The sequence below is a fragment of the Eucyclogobius newberryi genome, unplaced genomic scaffold (genome assembly GCF_026437365.1).
Source record: "Eucyclogobius newberryi isolate DKJ021-1_F unplaced genomic scaffold, fEucNew1.0.hap1 SCAF_10, whole genome shotgun sequence".
Lineage (NCBI taxonomy): Eukaryota > Metazoa > Chordata > Actinopteri > Gobiiformes > Gobiidae > Eucyclogobius > Eucyclogobius newberryi.
In genome coordinates, this window is record NW_027315724.1 from 24804025 (window position 1) to 24828245 (window position 24221).

Genomic DNA, 24221 nt, shown 5'->3' on the forward strand with positions numbered 1-24221 from the left:
TACTGGGTGCATAATGTCATGTTGTCATTGATAATGTTGTCAACAATAATGTTCCTTCAAAGGCACGTTATGTCACTTTCCTGGTGGAGGGTCGATTACCTGCTTGTCCTCATTTAGATTGCTTAAAAAATAACCTGAAAATCCTTTATTCTTACTCAACTCGCCGCTCTACAGCTCTGACCTGTAACCATGGAGGCAACAGATTTAATACCACACTGTGGAATATTCCAAGCAAAGCAATAACATCTCCAAGAAGACAAACAGTTAACGGACCCTCCACTAGAAAGGTTACAGAGTGAGCCTTTAAATTGTAATTGAAATGGGTTTGAAAATGATGTATATTTCTCTGAGGGTTCAAACTGGTCATGAATATTGTTTGAGTGTGTGTTGTGTGGGTTTTGTGGTGTCTGTGGTTGTCTGCTCTTAATGTGGTTGTTGTTGCTTTCAGACAGATTGTATTTTAATCTTTCCCTGTTATAAATAAATTTAAATGAATGAATGAAGAGAATTGGCATTTGTTTATCTGAATGTATGACAATGTCGCTCCCTCACAAAGGGTATGCTAATTTTGAACCGTAGAGCTAATGGATTGACTTGCACCCGTCTCAGTCGGACTCAGAGTCTGGCAGATACGATCGTACCAAAAGCCGCCTGTCAGTCTGCACCAATAACCTCAGCTCTCATTAACCGATGTAATCACCGTGACTCATTACAGACATTACAATAATCCACCTAGCATCGACTTAGCCCCGGCAGTTAGCTTACTTTAAGCCAATTACTCTTGAGTACATAACTGAATCTATGCCACATTAATTATCCAGCAGTGTGTCTGTGTCAACATGGCAGCTCTGGCCTTTAATGGCGCATCAATATTCAAAAGCACTGAGGAAAAAGTGCACAATGATGAAGACTTTATCGCTCCCTGCCTTCACTCGTTATTCCAAGGGCAGATTTGTCTTGGGGCAAATTCATGGAGTATTTTGAATAAAGTGGAGACGGTTGTGCCTCGGGCTGCAGAGGGACATTAGTATGACAACCTCACCTCGCATATAGGGCTATCTATCATGCTGTAGACGTCTTCTTCAACAGGACCTTATTGAAATGAAGTGCAAGTTTACCAGGCTTAATACCCCCCGAGCTTTTTCTATTATTTAACACAGTGACATTTAACTAAGAGTCGCTCAGCCTCACTCTTTGACAGTCGTGAAATTTCTCATTAGCCATGAGTCATTCTGAATTGGACAGGAGGTTAAAGCAGGTGAGGAAGTTAGAGGATTTTGAAGGCCTGTTATGGACGTGAATGAAGTAAAAAAAACTTTGTTGCTGTTTATATCAAGGCAATCAGTAAAATCAGTAAAATGGCCAGTAAATCTAAAATGACCGTGTGTCACAACTATATATAGATTGTTTTAAAATATATCCTAATAAGCCTGTTTTCCCCTCACTTCTGCTGCTGAAGCTCGGCTGAAGTCACGGTGTCTTTTAGTGGCCGCTACAGGCCGCTGGGCATTACTACGTGGGAAGCATGATTCTGCTTTTAACAAAGCGGCGCAATCTTCAGAGGCTCGTTCATGCTCCAGTCTATGAGCTTTTAGAACTTTTAGAGAGGTAAACAGCTTCTTTTAGAGGCCTTCGCATGCGCTCTGAGGACCGCACAGCCTCAAACCCATGTGTGAAAAATCTTTTAGAGACAAGTCGGTGTTGGTTGCTAAGGCTCTGTTCATGTCTGTAATGATTAGATGTTAATTAGAAATACAGGCCGCCATTTAACAATATAGAATGCTAATTTGAGTAATGAATTGGTCGATGTAGTCATCTGATTTAATCCGTTTATCCCACACTCTGACTACTCCCTAACTCAGGAACGAATCAAATAAATCTGTTCTATCAATTATTTCTGATGATATTGATGTCCAAAATCCTCAAAACCTTCATTTTACTACAAAGTGCTGGGGATATCAAAAACACCACATTTCAACAAAATCTTTAAAATCCCATTATCTAACACATTACTATTCCTCAACTTTGTGACCAGTTTAACAAGACAAAACTACTAGATAAAATATTCTTTACATTTAGAGGTATTTTTGGAATAGATTTCATTAAAACTACTACATTTTGCTTCTAAACAAGTATGATTATTGATTTACATAATAATCTTACTACAAAGTATTTTTTTTTATTCACATACTTTTCAATTTCACCTTTGTTTAAAATCTGAAACATTCAAAGTACCCGCTTAAAAAGAGCTGGTGTACCCTGGGTTGGGAAACAGTGTGTTAAAATACAGTGGATGTTCAGTATTCTTAAGCTTAAACACATTTGAAACTGACGACTAAAACACTTACTCTAACTCAGCACCGTGGACATTTAAAATCTGCTTTCAAACACACCAAATACCCTTTTAGTCCTCCAAAAGCCGGGCAATTACACAGTCTGGAGGGGTTCGGGGATCGGCGAGAGCGGCAATGGCACATCCCGAAGGTCCTCTCACTAAATAATCTTGACCCTGTTCACTTGGCAGCCGCTTTCCAAAGCAGAGCTGGAGGGCTATTTCAAAGCCTGCATTATTTTTAGCCCTGTACGACTATATTCCCGGTTGCATAGACGGGTGTAGGGGTCTTTGTCTCACAGCCATAAAAGTGCAAAAAGTTGTGAGACAAACTATCCACACGCACCTTTACCTGGTGCCGAAACCTCTGCCATTCCCCAGCTCCAAAAAAAATAAATAAAAGAAAAAAGTGGGACATTGCGGCTTGAAACACATGCCAAGATATTTCTGACATCGCTACACCCAAATAGTGTGCAACAACCTCGTCTTTGAAGCTGTGTTCAACTTAATGTGATCTGCGCCCGCTCCGACTTTAAAGGCTGCCATGCTAAAGCCGAGTTTCCCACGCTTGTTTGTACGTGCCACTGATCCCGCCACTGGAATTGACCGAGCCTCATTAAAAAAGCAAAACATAGCGGCATCGTTCCCTGTGACTCCGGAGTGTGAGGAGCCTTCCCGGTCGTACTAAAGGGCAGCTGACGCCAGCCCACAAAACCGCCACATTTATTCACCGAGTACAAAGTGTGGCAGTGGCAGTTCAATCATTGGGCTTTAACAAAACTTTACAGAATGGGTGTGATAGTTAAAGTAGAAGAAGTGAGGTGTATTTGTCCTACAGTTACACAGGGATCGTTTACGAGCATTGAGTCTGTATAAAGATGAAGACCGGAAATATTCTATTAATTATGTAAGATTGAGTTACAATTATTGCTTCCCATCTCACTCATCTAATTCACAAAGATTTTATCATTTTTTAGCATATTTCATGTGGGCAATTTACATTATACAGTACATTGTGCATTTACGTCATCATTGAGTGTCTGCGTGATGTCACGCAGGCACTATATGTTCTTGTATTTTGAGTGATGTCACGCATTTTTTATTATCATATTTTCCATGATTTTCCATTTAGCCAGTTTCAACTCCTTAACGCTTCAACCGATTTCAACATGTTATACCTCATTACAATCGCTTTCACAGTATTACGTGTGCTATTACTTTTGACATTTGAACAACTTGTACTTTTTGCAGAATTTGCAAAGGTGTTAACACTTTTTCCCCAGTGAATATATGGGGCATTATGAGTGTCTGCGTAATTCTTTAGGCTTTATTCTTTAGACTTTTGTGACGGAGCCAGTCGAGAGAGAGAGAGAGAGAGAGAGAGAGAGAGAGAGAGAGAGCGAGAGCGAGAGAAAGAGAGGGAGGGGGGAGAGAGGGGGAGAGAGGGAGAGAGGGAGGAGGAGAGAGGGGGAGAGGAGGAGTAGAGGGAGGAGAGAGAGGGGGGGAGGGAGAGAGGGAGAGACGCAGACACTCCAGCAATGGCTTCAGCCATTGCAAATGATCTAGTTACACAGTGTTGTACAGAGCCCAAGAGTTCATGTTTACAGCTGATTTAATGCTGTTCCCTTTCTGCAGCGTGACAGAGTGTGAGGACAGGGGATGTTCTGGGACAGTTATTGAACAGTTTGTTTTCTTGTTGGTTTATCAAACGGTTTATCTTTTTGATCAAATCAAAACTGTCCGTAAGGCCCCGTAAGGCGACTGCTCTAGTGACATTTTTCTTTGGAACAGAATATTGCTCTGATCATTTATTTTTCTCTCATAGACCATGACTTGTGTCCTCATTTAGCCTCGTGAACCAACGTGAACTCAGACCTGGACTAACTTGAAGCCTCTCCAGATTCACGGCCCCTTTATGTTGTTTCACTTTCATCCACATCTAGATTTAATCTACTGCAAATATTAAATAAATCTATCTTGATAGTAAAACTTTTAGCACAGCTTTAGGGCAACAGGAATGCCATCTGTTAATTAGAAAAATTAAATAAGAAAAGACCAGGAATAAATCAGAGCAATAATAGAATGCATTATGTTTATGTAAAGGGGTGATTAATGCAAGCCCTTGTAGTGCTTTTGCGCTAATTGATTTTGACTTCCCTTAAAAGCGAGAAGTTAGCAGCCTGCAGGGAAATCATGTTTTTTCATATCAGAGAGCCACTGTGCAGAGGATAGTGAAAAGTGAAGATGAAAAGGCTATTGTGTGTAACAGGAGGTGATAGGAGAAGCAGACAGCGTGGGCCAGACTCCAGAGAGAATGTGCTTTGGTGCTGTGTGAGTGAGAGAATGGCAGGTACAAGCCAGAACACAAAGTTTTCAAAAACCATGACAAAACCAGAGCTGGTGTCCTTTTGTTCTTTTATTCCACTGACCAGCAAATCCATTAGCAAGGTGGGCTAATCCTGTCGTCGTGAAACTCATTGGCAATGCAAATAGAGCAATGTAAGGGACACTCTTCATACTAATGAGTACATTGTGAGATTAACCCTATGCAAACGTAATTATGAGATAAGATTTGAAATATGTCCTATTTTCTGTCATCAAGGACAAGTATCTACACAAAACACAAACGCTATGATCAAAAAGAATGACTCGTACTCTTATGTAAATGTATTAGGATAATTGTCAAGATTTGAGCAATTTTCTAGGGCAGCAGTCGACTGAAGACCTCCTCTCTGCATCGATTAGTCGACTAAGCGCAGGCAAAAGCTCTTAAAACTATTAAATATCTATAATCTCAGGGGAACTAATGAAAAAAGCCACCATTATTAAAACAGCAGTCTTAAACGGCATATTCAATCGAAAAAAAGAGAAGAGAAGAAGAAGAGGGACAATTTCAGTGTTGAAAAATAAAGATAAAATATAGCCGCAAGCGGCAATGATCGGCCCTCGCCACGCCGCCGCCACGCCGCAAGAGGAGGGGGCGCTAACGCGCCCCAATTGTCCTTTTATTACGCCTACTGCTGAATCTGTGACGCTGTCACATCTTCTCCCCTTTGTTTTACCATCAAAAAGCTATTTTATTTTGAATTCTTGGCAAAATGTGCGGCTTTGCCGCACAGACACCGTGACTCTTTGAATGAAAATGTGGATAACTTTTGATGGTCCTGAAGATGAGTCTCACCAAATTTCAGGTTAATAGGGCTGACGCCCTGGGAGGAGTTTGTGAAAGTCTAAAGTGTAAACATGTTCTGGCGATTTCCCCATTGGAATAACATGAAAGGTTTCGGTCATCGTTACGGCAACGCCATAACAATTATGACATGGGTCTCATTGACTTTTTTGATGGGGATGCCAAAATTGAGTTGTGTGTCAAATTTCATATAATTTCGCAAAACTAAACATTTAACCTCCATATAAAATCTGTAGGGGGCGCTGTGGCGCCAAATGAATTTATTTCACTTCAAGTAGGTTTAGGGCAAAGAGTTTAACAACTGATTCTTATTTGACGCAATTCTGACTTTATCTGCGCAAACGGCAGAAATTTTAAATATGGGAGATTTCTGAAATTCTAGCTACAGTTTGCGGCTTCGCCGCACAGAGACCGTGAGAGGTATCAATGTAATTTGGATAACTTTTGATGTCCCACTCCTCAGTAGCATTTTCACCAAATTTCAGCTTTTTAGGGCCAACGCCCTGGGAGGAGTTCGTAAAAGTACGACGTTTGGAAAAACTCCGAAGTCATGTTTAGCCATTTTTGAAGCAATATAGCCGACATTTGGTTGGGCGGACGGCGTTGCCGTAATAATATTTTTTACTTCTCTTGTCACCATCTACCTCGGCGCCAAATTTCATGATTCTACGATCAGATTTTTTTTGGGTCATTTCCCATCTCTTAATGCATTTTTGGTACATTTGGGGGCGCTGACGCGCCAATTTTTTTTGTTTTAGAAAAGGGAAATAGCCAGAATGTAGAGAGGCACGATTTTTAGAGGTGTGAACATTTTTGTGACTTTTCGTCAATGTTCACTGGGTGAAAAATAGGGGGGTTGGTCCCGAGAAGAAGAAAGAAGAAAGAATATTAAAGCCGCAAGCGGCATCCAACGGCCCTCGCGGGCCGCCGGCCTTCCGACTCTGCGCTTTCGACTTGATAAAGATGGCGCCCTTATTGTGTGTTGAATTAAAAAAGAACTTGACAGACGGGGACACATTGGACATGGCCAATCCAGTGCAAATCAACACAAGTGTCAGTCAAATTTGCTGCGCCGCCGCACAGAGACCTTAGCACTTGGAATAAAAATATGGATAACTTTTGCTGCCCCGCTTGTGTAGATGATTTTTCCCAAAGTAAAGCTTGATCGAGCTATTGCCCACGGAGGAGTTTGTTAAAGTGTGAAGCGTAAATGTGAACATTTCAAGGATTTGGCGTTTTTCCCATTTGTGACAGTATATTTGCAGCTCCACGGCACAGAGACCGTACCACTTAAAATCAAAATATGACTAACTTTTGATGCCCCGTTTGTGTAGATGATTTTCCCCAAATATGAGCTTGATCGGGCAATCGCCCTAGGAGGAGTTCGTTAAAGTGTGAAGCGTAAAAATGTGGTCATTTTAGAGATTTCGCTGTTTTCCCATTTCTGACATATATTTGCGGGTCCGCCACACAGAGACCGTAGCACTTAGAATCAAAATATGGATAAGTTTTGATGCCCCGCTTGTGTAGATGATATTCTCCAAATATGAACTTGATCGGACAATCGCCCTAGGAGGAGTTCATTAAAGTGTGAAGCGTAAAAATGTGGTGATTTGAGCGATTCTACGATTTTCCCATAAGGATAACATGGGATGTTTCTGTCAACGCTACGGTTACGCCGTACAAAATATGACTTTGGCTCTCATACTTTTATGATCAGGATGGCAAATTAGACTTTTGTTCAAAATATCATGTCATTTGGAAAAACTCTATTGTTTATAGACCACTCTGAAGGCCAAATAGTCAGAATTCTGGGAAACGTTTGCGGCTCCGTCGCACAGAGACCGTAAAAGTTATCCTTAAAATTTGGATAATTTTAGATGCCCCACTTGTCTAGAGGACGTACACCAATTTTGAGGTTGGTGGGCAAAACGCACTAGGAGGACTTCGTTAAAGTGTAAAACATAAAAATGTGGTAATTTGAGAGATTTTGTGGTTTTCCCCATAGGGATAACATGGGAGGTTTCTGTCATCGCTACGACTACGCCGTAAAAAATTAGGCATTTTTGTGATTGGCTTTTGTGATTGGGACGGCAAAGTAGAATTTTGGGTAAAGTTTAGACAATTTTGGTAAAACTAATTTTTGACCTTCAATGTTAATTTAAAGGTCACTCTGTAGGGGGCGCTATCGCGCCCATTTCAATTTTGTCAGCCTAAACTGGTCCAAACTAGAAAGTTTAACAACTGATTCAAATTTGGTCCTAATCGGACTGGTTTTGATCAAATGGGAACAATTTTTAGATCTGCAATATTCCAAAATAAGTTGTCCAACTTTGCGGCTGCGCCGCACACAGACCGTAAAAGGTATCTCAAAAAATTGGATAACTTTAGATGTCCCACTTGTCCAGAGGACGTACGCCGATTTTGAAGTCGGTGGGCAAAACGCCCTAGGAGGAGTTCGTCAAAGTTTGACGTAAACAAAATGGCTAACTCAGCTTGTTTTCATTTTCAAAGGAAGATGGCGGCCATAGGGTAAGTCTGGAGGCGTGGCCACAATAATATTTTTTTTTTGTCCTCACGAGAGGAATGCGTGTCCCGAATTTCGTAGCTTTACGACAAAGTTGACCTCGGGGCGTCTCCCATAGGCGCAATGTATTTTGACTTTTGTCGGTGGCGCTGTCGCGCCATTTTTTAATGAAAAAAAAAATGGCCCAGAAAAAATCAAATTTTTCGCCGATTCTGAATTTTGGGCAAAGTTTGGTGAGTTTTTGAGCATGTTCAGGGGGTCAAATTAGAGCTCAAAAAGCAGAAAAACAAGAAAAATAAGAATAATTAAAGCCGCAAGCGGCATCCAACGGCCCTCGCGGGCCGCCGGCCTTCCGACTCTGCGCTTTTGACTTGATAAAGATGGCGCCCTTATTGTGTGTTGAATAAAAAAAGAACTTGACAGACGGCGACACATTGGACATGGCCAATCCAGTGCAAATGAACACAAGTGTCAGTCAAATTTGCTGCGCCGCCGCACAGAGACCGTAGCACTTGGAATAAAAATATGGATAACTTTTGATGCCCCGCTTGTGTAGATGATTTTTCCCAAAGTAAAGCTTGATCGAGCTATTGCCCACGGAGGAGTTTGTTAAAGTGTGAAGCGTAAATGTGAACATTTCAAGGATTTGGCGTTTTTCCCATTTGTGACAGTATATTTGCAGCTCCACGGCACAGAGACCGTACCACTTAAAATCAAAATATGGATAACTTTTGATGCCCCGTTTGTGTAGATGATTTTCCCCAAATATGAGCTTGATCGGGCAATCGGCCTAGGAGGAGTTCGTTAAAGTGTGAAGCGTAAAAATGTGGTGATTTTAGAGATTTCGCTGTTTTCCCATTTCTGACATATATTTGCGGGTCCGCCACACAGAGACCGTAGCACTTAGAATCAAAATATGGGTAAGTTTTGATGCCCCGCTTGTGTAGATGATATTCTCCAAATATGAACTTGATCGGACAATCGCCCTAGGAGGAGTTTGTTAAAGTGTGAAGCGTAAAAATGTGGTGATTTGAGCGATTCTACGATTTTCCCATAAGGATAACATGGGATGTTTCTGTCAACGCTACGGTTACGCCGTACAAAATATGACTTTGGCTCTCATACTTTTATGATCAGGATGGCAAATTAGAATTTTGTTCAAAATATCATGTCATTTGGAAAAACTCTATTGTTTATAGGCCACTCTGAAGGCCAAATAGTCAGAATTCTGGGAAACGTTTGCGGCTCCGTCGCACAGAGACCGTAAAAGCTATCCTTAAAATGTGGATAACTTTAGATACACCACTTGTCTAGAGGACGTACACCGATTTTGAGGTTGGTGGGCAAAACGCACTAGGAGGACTTCGTTAAAGTGTAAAACATAAAAATGTGGTAATTTGAGAGATTTTGTGGTTTTCCCATAGGGATAACATGGGAGGTTTCTGTCATCGCTACGACTACGCCGTAAAAATTTAGGCATTTTTGTGATTGGCTTTTGTGATCGGGACGGCAAAATAGAATTTTGGGTAAAGTTTAGACAATTTTGGTAAAACTAATTTTTGACCTTCAATGTTAATTTAAAGGTCACTCTGTAGGGGGCGCTATCACTGCCATTTCAATTTTGTCAGCCTAAACTGGTCCAAACTAGAAAGTTTAACAAATGATTCAAATTTGGTCCTAATCGGACTGGTTTTGATCAAATGGGAGCAATTTTTAGACCTGCAATATTCCAAAATAAGTTGTCCAACTTTGCGGCTGCGCCGCACACAGACCGTAAAAGGTATCTCAAAAAATTGAATAACTTTAGATGCCCCACTTGTCCAGAGGACGTACGCCGATTTTGAAGTCGGTGGGCAAAACGCCCTAGGAGGAGTTCGTCAAAGTTTGACGTGAACAAAATGGCTAACACAGCGTGTTTTCATTTTCAAAGGAAGATGGTGGCCATAGGGTAAGTCTGGGGGCGTGGCCAAAATAATATTTTTATTTTGTCCTCACAAGAGGAATGCGTGTCCCGAATTTCGTAGCTCTACGACAAAGTTGACCTCGGGGCGTCTTCCATAGGCGCAATGTATTTTGACTTTTGTCGGTGGCGCTGTCGCGCCATTTTTTAACGCAAAAAAAAATGGCCCAGAAAAAACAAAATTTTTCGCCGATTCTGAATTTTGGGCAAAGTTTGGTGAGTTTTTGAGCATGTTCAGGGGGTCTAATTAGAGATCAAAGCGCTGAAGAAGAACAAGAAAAATAATAAAAATTAAAGCCGCAAGCGGCATCCAACGGCCCTCGCGGGCCGCCGGCCTTCCGACTCTGCGCTTTCGACTTGATAAAGATGGCGCCCTTATTGTGTGTTGAATTAAAAAAGAACTTGACAGACGGGGACACATTGGACATGGCCAATCCAGTGCAAATGAACACAAGAGTCAGTCAAATTTGCAGCTCCACGGCACAGAGACCGTAGCACTTAAAATCAAAATATGACTAATTGTTGATGCCCCGTTTGTATAGATGATTTTCCCCAAATATGAGCTTGATCGGGCTTTCGCACTAGGAGGAGTTCGTTAAAGTGTGAAGCGTAAAAATGTGGTCATTTTAGAGATTTCGCTGTTTTCCCATTTCTGACATATATTTGCGGGTCCGCCACACAGAGACCGTAGCACGTAGAATCAAAATATGGATAACTTTTGATGCCCCGCTTGTGTAGATGATATTCTTCAAATATGAGCTTGATCGGGCAATCGCCCTAGGAGGAGTTTGTTAAAGTTTGAAGCGTAAAAATGTGGTGATTTGAGCGATTCTACGATTTTCCCATAAGGATAACATGGGATGTTTCTGTCAACGCTACGGTTACGCCGTACAAAATATGACTTTGGCTCTCATACTTTTATGATCAGGATGGCAAATTAGAATTTTGTTCAAAATATCATGTCATTTGGAAAAACTCTATTGTTTATAGGCCACTCTGAAGGCCAAATAGTCAGAATTCTGGGAAACGTTTGCGGCTCCGTCGCACAGAGACCGTAAAAGATATCCTTAAAATTTGGATAACTTTAGATGCCCCACTTGTCTAGAGGACGTACACCGATTTTGAGGTTGGTGGGCAAAACGCACTAGGAGGAGTTCGTTAAAGTGTGAAACAGAAAAATGTGGATATTCAAGAGATTTAGCGGTTTTCCCATAGGGATAACATGGGAGGTTTATGTCATCGCTACGACTACGCCGTAAAAATTAAGGCATTTGTCTGATTGGCTTTTTTGATCGGGACGCCAAAATAGAATTTTGGGTAAAGTTTAGAACATTTTGGTAAAACAAATTTTTGACCTTCAATGTTAATTTAAAGGTCACTCTGTAGGGGGCGCTATCGCGCCCATTTCAATTTTATCATCATAAACTGGTCCAAACTAGAAAGTTTAACAACTGATTCAAATTTGGTCCTAATCGGACTCGTTTTGATCAAATGGGAGCAATTTTTAGATCTGCTTTATTCCAAAATAAGTTGTCCAACTTTGCGGCTGCGCCGCACACAGACCGTAAAAGGTATCTCAAAAAATTTGATAACTTTAGATGCCCCACTTGTCCAGAGGACGTACGCCGATTTTGAAGTCGGTGGGCAAAACGCCCTAGGAGGAGTTCGTCAAAGTTTGACGTGAACAAAATGGCTAACACAGCGTATTTTCATTTTCAAAGGAAGATGGCGGCCATAGGGTAAGTCTGGGGGCGTGGCCACAATGATTTATTTTTTTTGTCCTCACGAGAGGAATGCGTGTCCCGAATTTCGTAGCTTTACGACAAAGTTGACCTCGGGGCGTCTCCCATAGGCGCAATGTATTTTGACTTTTGTCGGTGGCGCTGTCGCGCCATTTTTTAACGAAAAAAAAAATGTCCCAGAAAAAACAAAATTTTTCGCCGATTCTGAATTTTGGGCAAAGTTTGGTGAGTTTTTGAGCATGTTCAGGGGGTCAAATTAGAGATCAAAAAGCAGAAGAACAAGAAAAATAATAAAAATAAAAATAATAATATTTTTAGCAAAAACAATATAGCCGTTTCCACTATAACAACAAATTATACATCGTTTGAAAGCTCTAAGCCTTCCCCATGCCGCCATGGGGTGGAATCATCATTACGAGCGCTTACGCGCTCGTCACTCCCCATTCCGTCGGGATGCCCCGCCCACTCCCCATAGACTTCCATTGATTTGAGCAGATACAAGCATGGCCCATGCCTGCGGCATGGATTCTCGCGTACAGGACAATGCCAGGAGGGTTTTTGGAGGAATGCAGCGCTTCGCGCTGCTGTTGTCAACAATTTGTGAATGGGCTACGCCCATTCACAAATTGTTGACTATTTTTGTCATAGCAGGAGTAAGTATGCATGATCCATGCCTTCGGGATGGGCTAGTTCACTGTACTTCGGCAGCGTTGCGGGAGCAATAGGCCCTCCGCCCTGCTGGGGCTCGGGCCTAATTAAAGCCGCAAGCGGCATCCAACGGCCCTCACGGGCCGCCGGCCTTCCGACTCTGCTCTCTGCATTTTACAGAGATGGCGCTAACGCAATTGTCTAAGAACTAAGACAGTGACACATTGGACATGTACAATGCTGTGCTTAACCAGTGCAAATGAAGACAAATATCGGTCAAATGTGCAGCTCCAGCGCACAGAGACCGTGACACTTGGAATAAAAATATGGATAACTTTTGATGCCCCGCTTGTGTAGATGATTCTCCCCAAATATGAACTTGATCGGATAATCGCCCTAGGAGGAGTTTGTTAAAGTGTGAAGTGTAAAAATGTGGTCATTTTGGAGATTTTGCGGTTTCCCCATAGGGATAACATGGGATGTTTCTGTCATCGCTACGGCTACGCTTTACCAAATATGACTTTGGCTCCCATACTTTTAATTTGGGGATGGCAAATGAGAATTGTGTGCAAAATGTCATGTCATTTGGAAAAACTCTTGTTTATACGCCACTCTGAAGGCCAAATAGTCCAAATTCTGCGAAAAGTTTGCGGCTCAGCTGCACAGAGACCGTAAATGTTATCCATAAAATTTGAATAACTTTTGATGCCCCACTTGTATAGAGGAGGTACACCGATTTTGAGATCGGTGGGCCAAACGCACTAGGAGGAGTTTGTTAAAGTGTGAAGCGTAAATGTGAACATTTCAAGGATTTGGCGTTTTTCCCATTTGTGACAGTATATTTGCAGCTCCACGGCACAGAGACCGTACCACTTAAAATCAAAATATGGATAACTTTTGATGCCCCGTTTGTGTAGATGATTTTCCCCAAATATGAGCTTGATCGGGCAATCGCCCTAGGAGGAGTTCGTTAAAGTGTGAAGCGTAAAAATGTGGTCATTTTAGAGATTTCGCTGTTTTCCCATTTCTGACATATATTTGCGGGTCCGCCACACAGAGACCGTAGCACTTAGAATCAAAATATGGATATGTTTTGATGCCCCCCTTGTGTAGATGATATTCTCCAAATATGAACTTGATCGGACAATCGCCCTAGGAGGAGTTCGTTAAAGTGTGAAGCGTAAAAATGTGGTGATTTGAGCGATTCTACGATTTTCAATGTTAATTTAAAGGTCACTCTGTAGGGGGCGCCATCACTGCCATTTCAATTTTGTCAGCCTAAACTGGTCCAAACTAGAAAGTTTAACAAATGATTCAAATTTGGTCCTAATCGGACTGGTTTTGATCAAATGGGAGCAATTTTTAGACCTGCAATATTCCAAAATAAGTTGTCCAACTTTGCGGCTGCGCTGCACACAGACCGTAAAAGGTATCTCAAAAAATTGAATAACTTTAGATGCCCCACTTGTCCAGAGGACGTACGCCGATTTTGAAGTCGGTGGGCAAAACGCCCTAGGAGGAGTTCGTCGAAGTTTGACGTGAACAAAATGGCTAACACAGCGTGTTTTCATTTTCAAAGGAAGATGGTGGCCATAGGGTAAGTCTGGGGGCGTGGCCACAATAATATTTTTTTTTTGTCCTCACAAGAGGAATGCGTGTCCCGAATTTCGTAGCTCTACGACAAAGTTGACCTCGGGGCGTCTTCCATAGGCGCAATGTATTTTGACTTTTGTCGGTGGCGCTGTCGCGCCATTTTTTAACGCAAAAAAAAATGGCCCAGAAAAAACAAAATTTTTCGCCGATTCTGAATTTTGGGCAAAGTTTGGTGAGTTTTTGAGCATGTTCAGGGGGTCAAATTAGAGATCAAAGCGCTGAAGAAGAACAAGAAAAATAATAAAAATTAAAGCCGCAAGCGGCATCCAACGGCCCTCGCGGGCCGCCGGCCTTCCGACTCTGCGCTTTTGACTTGATAAAGATGGCGCCCTTATTGTGTCTTGAATAAAAAAAGAACTTGACAGACGGCGACACATTGGACATGGCCAATCCAGTGCAAATGAACACAAGTGTCAGTCAAATTTGCTGCGCCGCCGCACAGAGACCGTAGCACTTGGAATAAAAATATGGATACCTTTTGATGCCCCGCTTGTGTAGATGATTTTTCCCAAAGTAAAGCTTGATCGAGCTATTGCCCACGGAGGAGTTTGTTAAAGTGTGAAGCGTAAATGTGAACATTTCAAGGATTTGGCGTTTTTCCCATTTGTGACAGTATATTTGCAGCTCCACGGCACAGAGACCGTACCACTTAAAATCAAAATATGGATAACTTTTGATGCCCCGTTTGTGTAGATGATTTTCCCCAAATATGAGCTTGATCGGGCAATCGCCCTAGGAGGAGTTCGTTAAAGTGTGAAGCGTAAAAATGTGGTGATTTTAGAGATTTCGCTGTTTTCCCATTTCTGACATATATTTGCGGGTCCGCCACACAGAGACCGTAGCACTTAGAATCAAAATATGGGTAAGTTTTGATGCCCCGCTTGTGTAGATGATATTCTCCAAATATGAACTTGATCGGACAATCGCCCTAGGAGGAGTTCATTAAAGTGTGAAGCGTAAAAATGTGGTGATTTGAGCGATTCTACGATTTTCCCATAAGGATAACATGGGATGTTTCTGTCAACGCTACGGTTACGCCGTACAAAATATGACTTTGGCTCTCATACTTTTATGATCAGGATGGCAAATTAGAATTTTGTTCAAAATATCATGTCATTTGGAAAAACTCTATTGTTTATAGGCCACTCTGAAGGCCAAATAGTCAGAATTCTGGGAAACGTTTGCGGCTCCGTCGCACAAAGACCGTAAAAGTTATCCTTAAAATTTGGATAACTTTAGATACACCACTTGTCTAGAGGACGTACACCGATTTTGAGGTTGGTGGGCAAAACGCACTAGGAGGACTTCGTTAAAGTGTAAAACATAAAAATGTGGTAATTTGAGAGATTTTGTGGTTTTCCCATAGGGATAACATGGGAGGTTTCTGTCATCGCTACGACTACGGCGTAAAAATTTAGGCATTTTTGTGATTGGCTTTTGTGATCGGGACGGCAAAATAGAATTTTGGGTAAAGTTTAGACAATTTTGGTAAAACTAATTTTTGACCTTCAATGTTAATTTAAAGGTCACTCTGTAGGGGGCGCTATCACTGCCATTTCAATTTTGTCAGCCTAAACTGGTCCAAACTAGAAAGTTTAACAAATGATTCAAATTTGGTCCTAATCGGACTGGTTTTGATCAAATGGGAGCAATTTTTAGACCTGCAATATTCCAAAATAAGTTGTCCAACTTTGCGGCTGCGCCGCACACAGACCGTAAAAGGTATCTCAAAAAATTGAATAACTTTAGATGCCCCACTTGTCCAGAGGACGTACGCCGATTTTGAAGTCGGTGGGCAAAACGCCCTAGGAGGAGTTCGTCAAAGTTTGACGTAAACAAAATGGCTAACTCAGCTTGTTTTCATTTTCAAAGGAAGATGGCGGCCATAGGGTAAGTTTGGGGGCGTGGCCACAATGATTTTTTTTGTTTATCCTCACGAGAGGAATGCGTGTCCCGAATTTCGTAGCTTTACGCCAAAGTTGACCTCGGGGCGTCTCCCATAGGCGCAATGTATTTTGACTTTTGTCGGTGGCGCTGTCGCGCCATTTTTTAACGAAAAAAAAAATGGCCCAGAAAAAATAAAATTTTTCGCCGATTCTGAATTTTGGGCAAAGTTTGGTGAGTTTTTGAGCATGTTCAGGGGGTCAAATTAGAGATCAAAGCGCTGAAGAAGAACAAGAAAAATAATAATAATAATAATAATAATAATATTTTTAGCAAAAACAATATAGCCGTTTTTACTATTATCATGTTTGGTCAGACAGTTGCAACGCTGCCTTCGGCAGCGTTGCGGGAGCAATAGGCCCTCCCCCTGCTGGGGCTCGGGCCTAATAATAATATTTTTAGCAAAAACAATATAGCCGTTTTTTCTATAACAACAAATTATACATCGTTTGAAAGCTCTAAGCCTTCCCCATGCCGCCATGGGGTGGAATCATCATTACGAGCGCTTACGCGCTCGTCACTCCCTATTTCGTCGGGATGCCCCGCCCACTCCCCATAGACTTCCATTGATTTGAGCAGAAACAAGCATGGCCCATGCCTGCGGCATGGATTCTCGCGTACGGGACGATGCCAGGAGGGTTTTTGGAGGAATGCAGCGCTTCGCGCTGCTGTTGTCAACAATTTGTGAATGGGCTACGCCCATTCACAAATTGTTGACTATTTCTGTCATAGCAGGAGTAAGTATGCATGATCCATGCCTTCGGCATGGGCTAGTTCACTGTACTTGCCAGGGGCGACGGGGCACCAAACATGCGGGCTGCGCCCGCATGTTTGGTCAGACAGTTGCAACGCTGCCTTCGGCAGCGTTGCGGGAGCAATAGGCCCTCCGCCCTGCTGGGGCTCGGGCCTAATAATATTTTTAGCAAAAACAATATAGCCGTTTTTACTATAACAACAAATGATACATCGTTTGAAAGCTCTAAGCCTTCCCGATGCCGCCATGGGGTGGAATTATCATTACGAGCGCTTACGCGCTCGTCACTCCCTATTCCGTCGGGATGCCCCGCCCACTCCCCATAGACTTCCATTGATTTGAGCAGATACAAGCATGGCCCATGCCTGCGGCATGGATTCTCGCATACGGGACGATGCCAGGAGGGTTTTTGGAGGAATGCAGCGCTTCGCGCTGCTGTTGTCAACAATTAGTGAATGGGCTACGCCCATTCACTAATTGTTGACTATTTCTGTCATAGCAGGAGTAAGTATGCATGATCCATGCCTTCGGCATGGGCTAGTTCACTGTACTTGCCAGGGGCGACGGGGTACCAAACATGCGGGCTGCGCCCGCATGTTTGGTCAGACAGTTGCAACGCTGCCTTCGGCAGCGTTGCGGGAGCAATAGGCCCTCCCCCTGCTGGGGCTCGGGCCTAATAATAATATTTTTAGCAAAAACAATATAGCCGTTTTTTCTATAACAACAAATTATACATCGTTTGAAAGCTCTAAGCCTTCCCCATGCCGCCATGGGGTGGAATCATCATTACGAGCGCTTACGCGCTCGTCACTCCCATTTCGTCGGGATGCCCCGCCCACTCCCCATAGACTTCCATTGATTTGAGCAGAAACAAGCATGGCCCATGCCTGCGGCATGGATTCTCGCGTACGGGACGATGCCAGGAGGGTTTTTGGAGGAATGCAGCGCTTGAGTAATGCAGCGTGCATGAGTGAAGGAGTGCGTTAGTGAGTGTTTGGAAGTGGGCGAGCGCTTCGCGTTCGATTTCATGCGCACTACGCGCGCACTTTCGCAGCCGTGCTTCGCACGGCCTTACGAGATTAATAGGCCTCTCGCCAGCTTGTGGCGCTCGGGCCTAATAAATGATAAAAATAGACTTCAATACAACAATTTAACTATAATATTAGAACTGAATAGAAATAATAAGATGCAAACTACAAACTAAATGGTTAAAGACCTACAATCCATACAAATGTAGTTAAATAATAGGCCACACATTCAGAGACGTTTCAGTTTCAGTCACTAACCCGCCGCACATCGTTGCTTTAAAGCGCTTAAATGTGCATGTAGATAAATGCTAAACGCTGTGTATTCAGATGCAATGATGAGTATATGTTTCCTCAGCGACACCGTGCCACATAAGAAGAAGCTCCAACTTTGATTCCTCCATAATCCTTCATCAAGAGTTTCACAAACATCTGGCTCCAGAGCGTTTAAAAGCGTTTAAGTTTGATGTGTGTGTGTGTGGTTTTTTTTTGTCCTACTTTATTCTAATCCTGTCGCACCATGTGACTGTCTGCGATCATTCAGATGGGCACACGTCCATATTCATGTCTTTGAAATTGACTCCAATACAGCTTCAAAAATATTCTGATGAAATAGGTTTTTTATCAGTTCAGCCGTCTCATTATTCTGGCTTGTCAACATATCAAGTCCAGTGTAAAGCCATTGGAGTTGGATGAACGTCTAGTCCTCATTTGAAGAAAAAAATCGTGTTCTCCCATAATTTAAAATAATGCAGAAAGTATGACTTTTTTTTACATAATACAAAATAAAATAAAAGCAAACAGAACACAGGACACAGAGAGCAACCTTTGTATTTGTCCCATTCGTCCCTATGTACGTCTAGTCTTTCTGCAGTAAATAAAAGCTACATGCATTCCGACATATAGCATATTTGGCATTGAAAACAGCAGCCCTAAAAAGCTTTGAAAATGTATCTTATTTACTACGACGTTGCTGCAGTTACGATACAGTCCCTTCCCACATTTACTGCATGTGTAGGCATTAAAAGTGTAATTAGTGCTGGTTTTAAAGCAGTCGGAGCGAGACGTCGGGCCTCCTCCGGCCTCACAGTCCGACAGATGTGTCAGTATTAATTACAGCTCAGTGGGAGTCTTAGGCACTTCCTCCCTCCACCTGTTGTCCTAAGACGGCGCCGCTCACAAACACCACGGGAAGACCACCGGCTTAAAACTGCCCTCTCATTGACACTGCAGCCTCCCTGCCACAGCTAATTGGGTCACTATTTACTCCACAGTCAGCACAGTGTGGGGGGCAGAGACCACCAGCACGCAGTCTTAGAAGAAGCTCCTGCTGGCAGACGGCAGCGACATGACGACCAAACAACGCCTTATTAGACCAGTCAGCCCACGCCTCCAGCTCACTGCATTTACATGACAAATCTAGAAAAGTGGGAGCTGTAGGGCAACTCTTGTTTTATGTCTTCAACCTTTCCCGAAGAAAGTTAAAAACGAATTTGTCATGTCTAGAGATGTCAAGATTGTTAGGTTCATCTATAATCGTGATCGTTTTGGTCACTATATAATTGTAAGATCTAAACAATGTGATTGCGACCACTTAAGAAGCAAAATTCTGTCTTTTGAATTCACTCTATAGTCTAAAAATACATCTAAAGCTAAAAAAAACACTTTTTTACTGGATTGTTTTTTTTTACATTCACTTTATTTTGTCATTCAGAACGTTGGATTTCTTGAAGCTGCTGACAAAGAGAGAGCAGAAGACAATGGGAATGAAGATTTCACGTTTGTTTTGTCAGATTCTCAGTGATCGTGGATAATCGTTTGATTCAGTTTTTTTCTCACAATAAAAAACTAAAATTACAAAAAATATATATATATTCTGCTTCTATATTGAAGCAAATTGATGTTAAGTTAGATTTGGCATTAGTAATAACAACAACAACAACAACAACAAAAGTCTCATTTGTCATAAAAATCGCTGTACAAGTTTATTGTATTTATTTTATTATTAAAGGCGCTCTATGTACCTTTATAGGTGTTGTCTCCATGGAGATGTTATCGCTTTGCTATGAATGTTCCACAGAATGGCATTAACGTAAACATTAACATAAACTTTTGTCTTGCATGTATCAACTACTAGTATTTTTACTGACCAAAAATCCCCTGGAAACCATGCATTCATACAGCTCGCCTCTCCACAGATCTGACCTTGGTCACTTAGCCAACAGCTCAACGGGCAGACAACGAAAACAGAAAGGTTAAATACTGCACTTTTGAGTAAAATACAGTATAATTTAGAAATGCAAAACCCTTAAAATTTGTATTATCTTCTTCAGTCTAATTGTTATTGCTCATTTCAGCATAATTATGGACAACAAATTGTTTTATTTCTTATTTTTCCATTTGCCTGAGAATGTGAGACCACCCGTTTGTCTCGTGCACATCATGTCTCTGGTGGCTAAAAGGTTCCATATCACACTGTGGATCCTATTTTTGGATGAGTTCAGTCAGCCATAAGCCCCATGCACCCAGTGCCAGCATGAAAGCTCCAACACGGTGGCAGATATCACCAAGCTCAATTTGTTGTGTGTATTTTCGAATGAGGACGACGACCTTGCTAATCTGTAATGTCTTTCTTCCTAATCAACTCGATGACTAATCCATTTCCTCATGCCCAAGAGAACCGCAATCCAACCCAAGGCCAGACTATTTCATCAGGCGAGGGAGAAGAGACCGTGGCACGTGTCCCGGTCTCGAGCGAGAGAGAGAAAATACAGCAGGGAGGCTTTTTTTTCTTCACGTCACTGCACTGATATGATTGAGGGAAATGTTCACCAGGCGAGAGCGCGACGATTAAGGCAAAAATATCTAATTGCGATTTCTCTGACGAGCATTGAGTTCAGATTAGCAGGATTTCTACACGTCTACATCAGCTCTGTTGTTTGCACAATAAATCATGTTAATTCAATCATTGTTGTCTGTGCGATTTGGTAATTGTGACCATTCAAATTGTGATTTTGAATTGCTGTGAACAGTGTCTTGCAGCTCTACCCCGGCTTTAGCAAAGGATGAGAGAAGACAGTGATGAAAAGGCGCGCAGTATAATGATGTGTCTTATCCACAGAACATGGATGTCACTTTTTCGTTTTAATTTGATGAGAAAAATTGTGCTATGTGCCAACGAATAGTGAAAAAGTGAACATGTTTTCTCTTTGGGAGGTTGAATCAAAAATGTGTGTGACTTTTGAGAAACTGTTCACTGCAAGAGATCGACAAAACACTGACTGGAACTTTTTATTTTGTCCAAAGAGAAAAATCCATAACTTCCTGAGCGAGAATGCATTCTACTTTTTATCTGAAATGAATAATATTCATAGTAAAAAGGTGTACAGATGCTGTTTAATTAAAAACCCAGACGAAAGATTTAATCAAATGGATACAAAATAAACATTAATATTTGACTAATTAATCGACCAATTGTTATGCATAATTTGGAACAATGTTGACCATCAAATTATGACCATTAGAGGCCCAAAGTGAAAGTTAAAATGATATTTAGAAAGACTTGTATTTATTAGATGTAAAAGCAAAACATAACGCAGAATAAATGTAATTGTATTTTGATTGATTCATGATCTTGAGTAATCCTGTATTGAATCTGAGGCTTGACTGCTAAGAAAATGTCTGAGTTCACCTACCCCTTACCCCCGCCCACCACTCTGTACTTAGTTGTTGTTTAGCCATTTAAAAAAAATAAAAACAGCATAAATGCAAATCCGCTGCTCGCTTCACTGAAATGCCACAATGGAGGGGCAAGTCCCGCAGGAGAGAATCAGTTCTGCACTTTTGAACAGAAAGTCAGTGAGTGCATCTGGTTCTATAATGAAATTGTCTTGGATGAATGTTTCGGTTGACAATAAACTAATTATAGAATCATAATTTCAGACAGTTTGTAGCTGAATACTAGAAATAAAGCATCACATATCTTCTGCAGGAACCAAGACAAAGAAATATAAGACCAAATAAAATGTGGTCAATATGCAGTTTGATTTCCAGCACAGTATTCTAAATTAAGATGGCGAGGCACCGTTAATAACAATGCACAGGAACATTAATCTAACTTTGGCCAGTGTAACTTTGAGCTCTTGCCATGAAACTCTTGTGTGTGTGATCCATCTTTTTAGATGTTCTGGGAGGACACAGAAAGAGGGCTGCAGTATGAGGGCATGTATTTTTAAACCCTGGCGTTTTCATCACCTCATTTCAACTGAGACATTGTAATTGGGCAGATTTCTCCTAGATCTGTGCTATAATAAAATGTGAAGATGTCAGCTAATGTTTCAGAATGAATTAGTTTCAAATTAATTAGTATGTCACAAGCATTAATGTACTTATATCACCTGTACAAAACAACATTTGACAAAGTGGACTGTGTGGAAGTTGTCTGCCAAAAATACTCTGCAAATGTTGTTTATATTCCGTCTTCAGATGTAATTGAAAAGTGTTACATCTCAGCTATAATGTATGGATGAGTTTAACTCCAACTACAGCCCCATCGCTTCAGGAGTTTCTCCCTCCACTTGGTTTGTTCATTATCATTATTTACAAGCCTAGTGGACCTCCAAATGGCCGCTCGACAGTTGTAAAAATATCTGGGACACTACTGTGAAGTATTAGTACAGCAAGCTTGCGCAGAGACACATACAAGTTTTGTGATCAATAACAGCGCCTTACTTGCTACTTCCAGTGAAGCGTTGCGGCTAACGGCCTCTCCCAGGTAGTTGCGGGCCACACAGGTGTACACGCCCTCGTCCGGTTTACTGCGGCGGCCGTGAACGATGCGTAAAAAGAAGAGCGAGCCGCTGGGCAGGAGCATGCGGTGTGAGCGAGGGTCATCCTTGTCCGTCTCCACGCGCTCGGCGTCCTTGTACCACTCGATACTGGGGGGCGGGCGGCCCTCCGCTTTACAGTTGAGGGTGGCAGGCTCCCCCTTGGACACAATCAGGTCCGAGGGGTCCTCCACAATACGGGGGGCGCTTTCTTCAAGGCGTGCACGAGAAGCTGAGAAAAGAAGCATGAGATCGGTTAATATGAATCTAATATGATTATTATCAGGAAAAGAGATGCACCCTGATGTGTGTGGGCCTTGTCTAAGAACAAAGTGACAGCAAGTTCAATACATTATGTTAATTTTTTAACTTTCATTATTAAAATATAGATTTTTAAAGGCAATAGACTTTTCACATATTAATTACAGAAAATGCCAGTCGCATTAAAACGTTATTCTGATTTCTACACATGTGCGTTAGCAGTTGATAACAGTGCAATTGTTTTTTGTTTTTTTAAGAGGAGTAAATAATAGGTTATCTCGTCCGCGAGGTGCTGTCTGAGAAAACAATTTTCTGACTTTTGTTTGAACAGAAAAATACCACCTAAAGGTGTGTACGTGTTTGGACAAAAAATGTTGTGCCATATGTGCAATCTCTGTTCCAATCATGATGGAGACGGGAGATAGTTGATGGAAAAGCTGGCCATGCATTTAACAAGCACATGTGACAAATATAGTGAAAGATGGAGATAAAATGTTTATTCTCTAAGGACAATATACTACGTTGCTACGTATGCAACACACATGGAGCTTTTAGAGCAAGACCAAATGTCCCCAACACTGTGTTACATTTAGAAAAATAAATAATTCAAAATGCAGCCCCTGCTTTCAGTCGGATTCAAAGAGAACAGATGGTATCTCGCAGTCACAAAGAGCAAAGAAATGAAATGGCCACTGTGCGCCTGCTGATTACTTTACGCTATTCTGTCCAAGGTATTATTTTCAGCACTTAATCTAGACGCCATGAAAATCCATCCAGAGTTATTATTTAGCAATCAGTAGTGGTGGTAACCCAGCGACATGTTGTTGTGGTGGTGCATTATACTTAATCTGGATAAACCCCCACTTATGGCAGATTTGTGTCTTTTTATGAACAGAAATGGCCATGATAAACTTGGAGTCAACATGTATGAGTAATGCTGGCAGCTAACACCTCTGGGTCACGAAGCGAGACATTTCAAAACACTAAACCAGTACATGAATAAAAATCGTCCCATTAAACTGTGCCAAAAAGCTTTCAGTAGGTCAAATTAACAAAGCTTTATCAGACCAAAATGACAGAAAAAACATGATGTCCTTATTCATTTGAATGTGGTAATGGGAGCTTTAACAATGTCCACATACTGTAGAAGAGCAGATAATATCCTGCCTGTGTCTTTGTCCTGGCGCTGAACCCGTTTTTACACATCAAAACCCAACTCTTGTAATAGTATTACATCATTGCGAGCACCGTTCAGCTTCTGAGATTTACGACTCAAATCAAATCCTGTAAGATTGTTGGCCTTGTTTTGGTTGCATGGTACTAAATAGTCTGAGAACAATGGCAGCGCTGTAATATTGG

General features: G+C 41.7%; 1 protein-coding gene across 1 annotated transcript in view; it reads right to left on the bottom strand.

Moving 5' to 3' along the window:
- Positions 1–24221, bottom strand: part of LOC140379500 (roundabout homolog 2) — a 75684-nt gene that overhangs the window by 44026 nt on the left and 7437 nt on the right. Inside the window, exon 2 of the mRNA XM_072464209.1 lies at positions 22507–22833. Coding sequence (XP_072320310.1) covers positions 22507–22833 — 327 coding nt within the window. The remainder of the gene's footprint in view (positions 1–22506; positions 22834–24221) is intronic.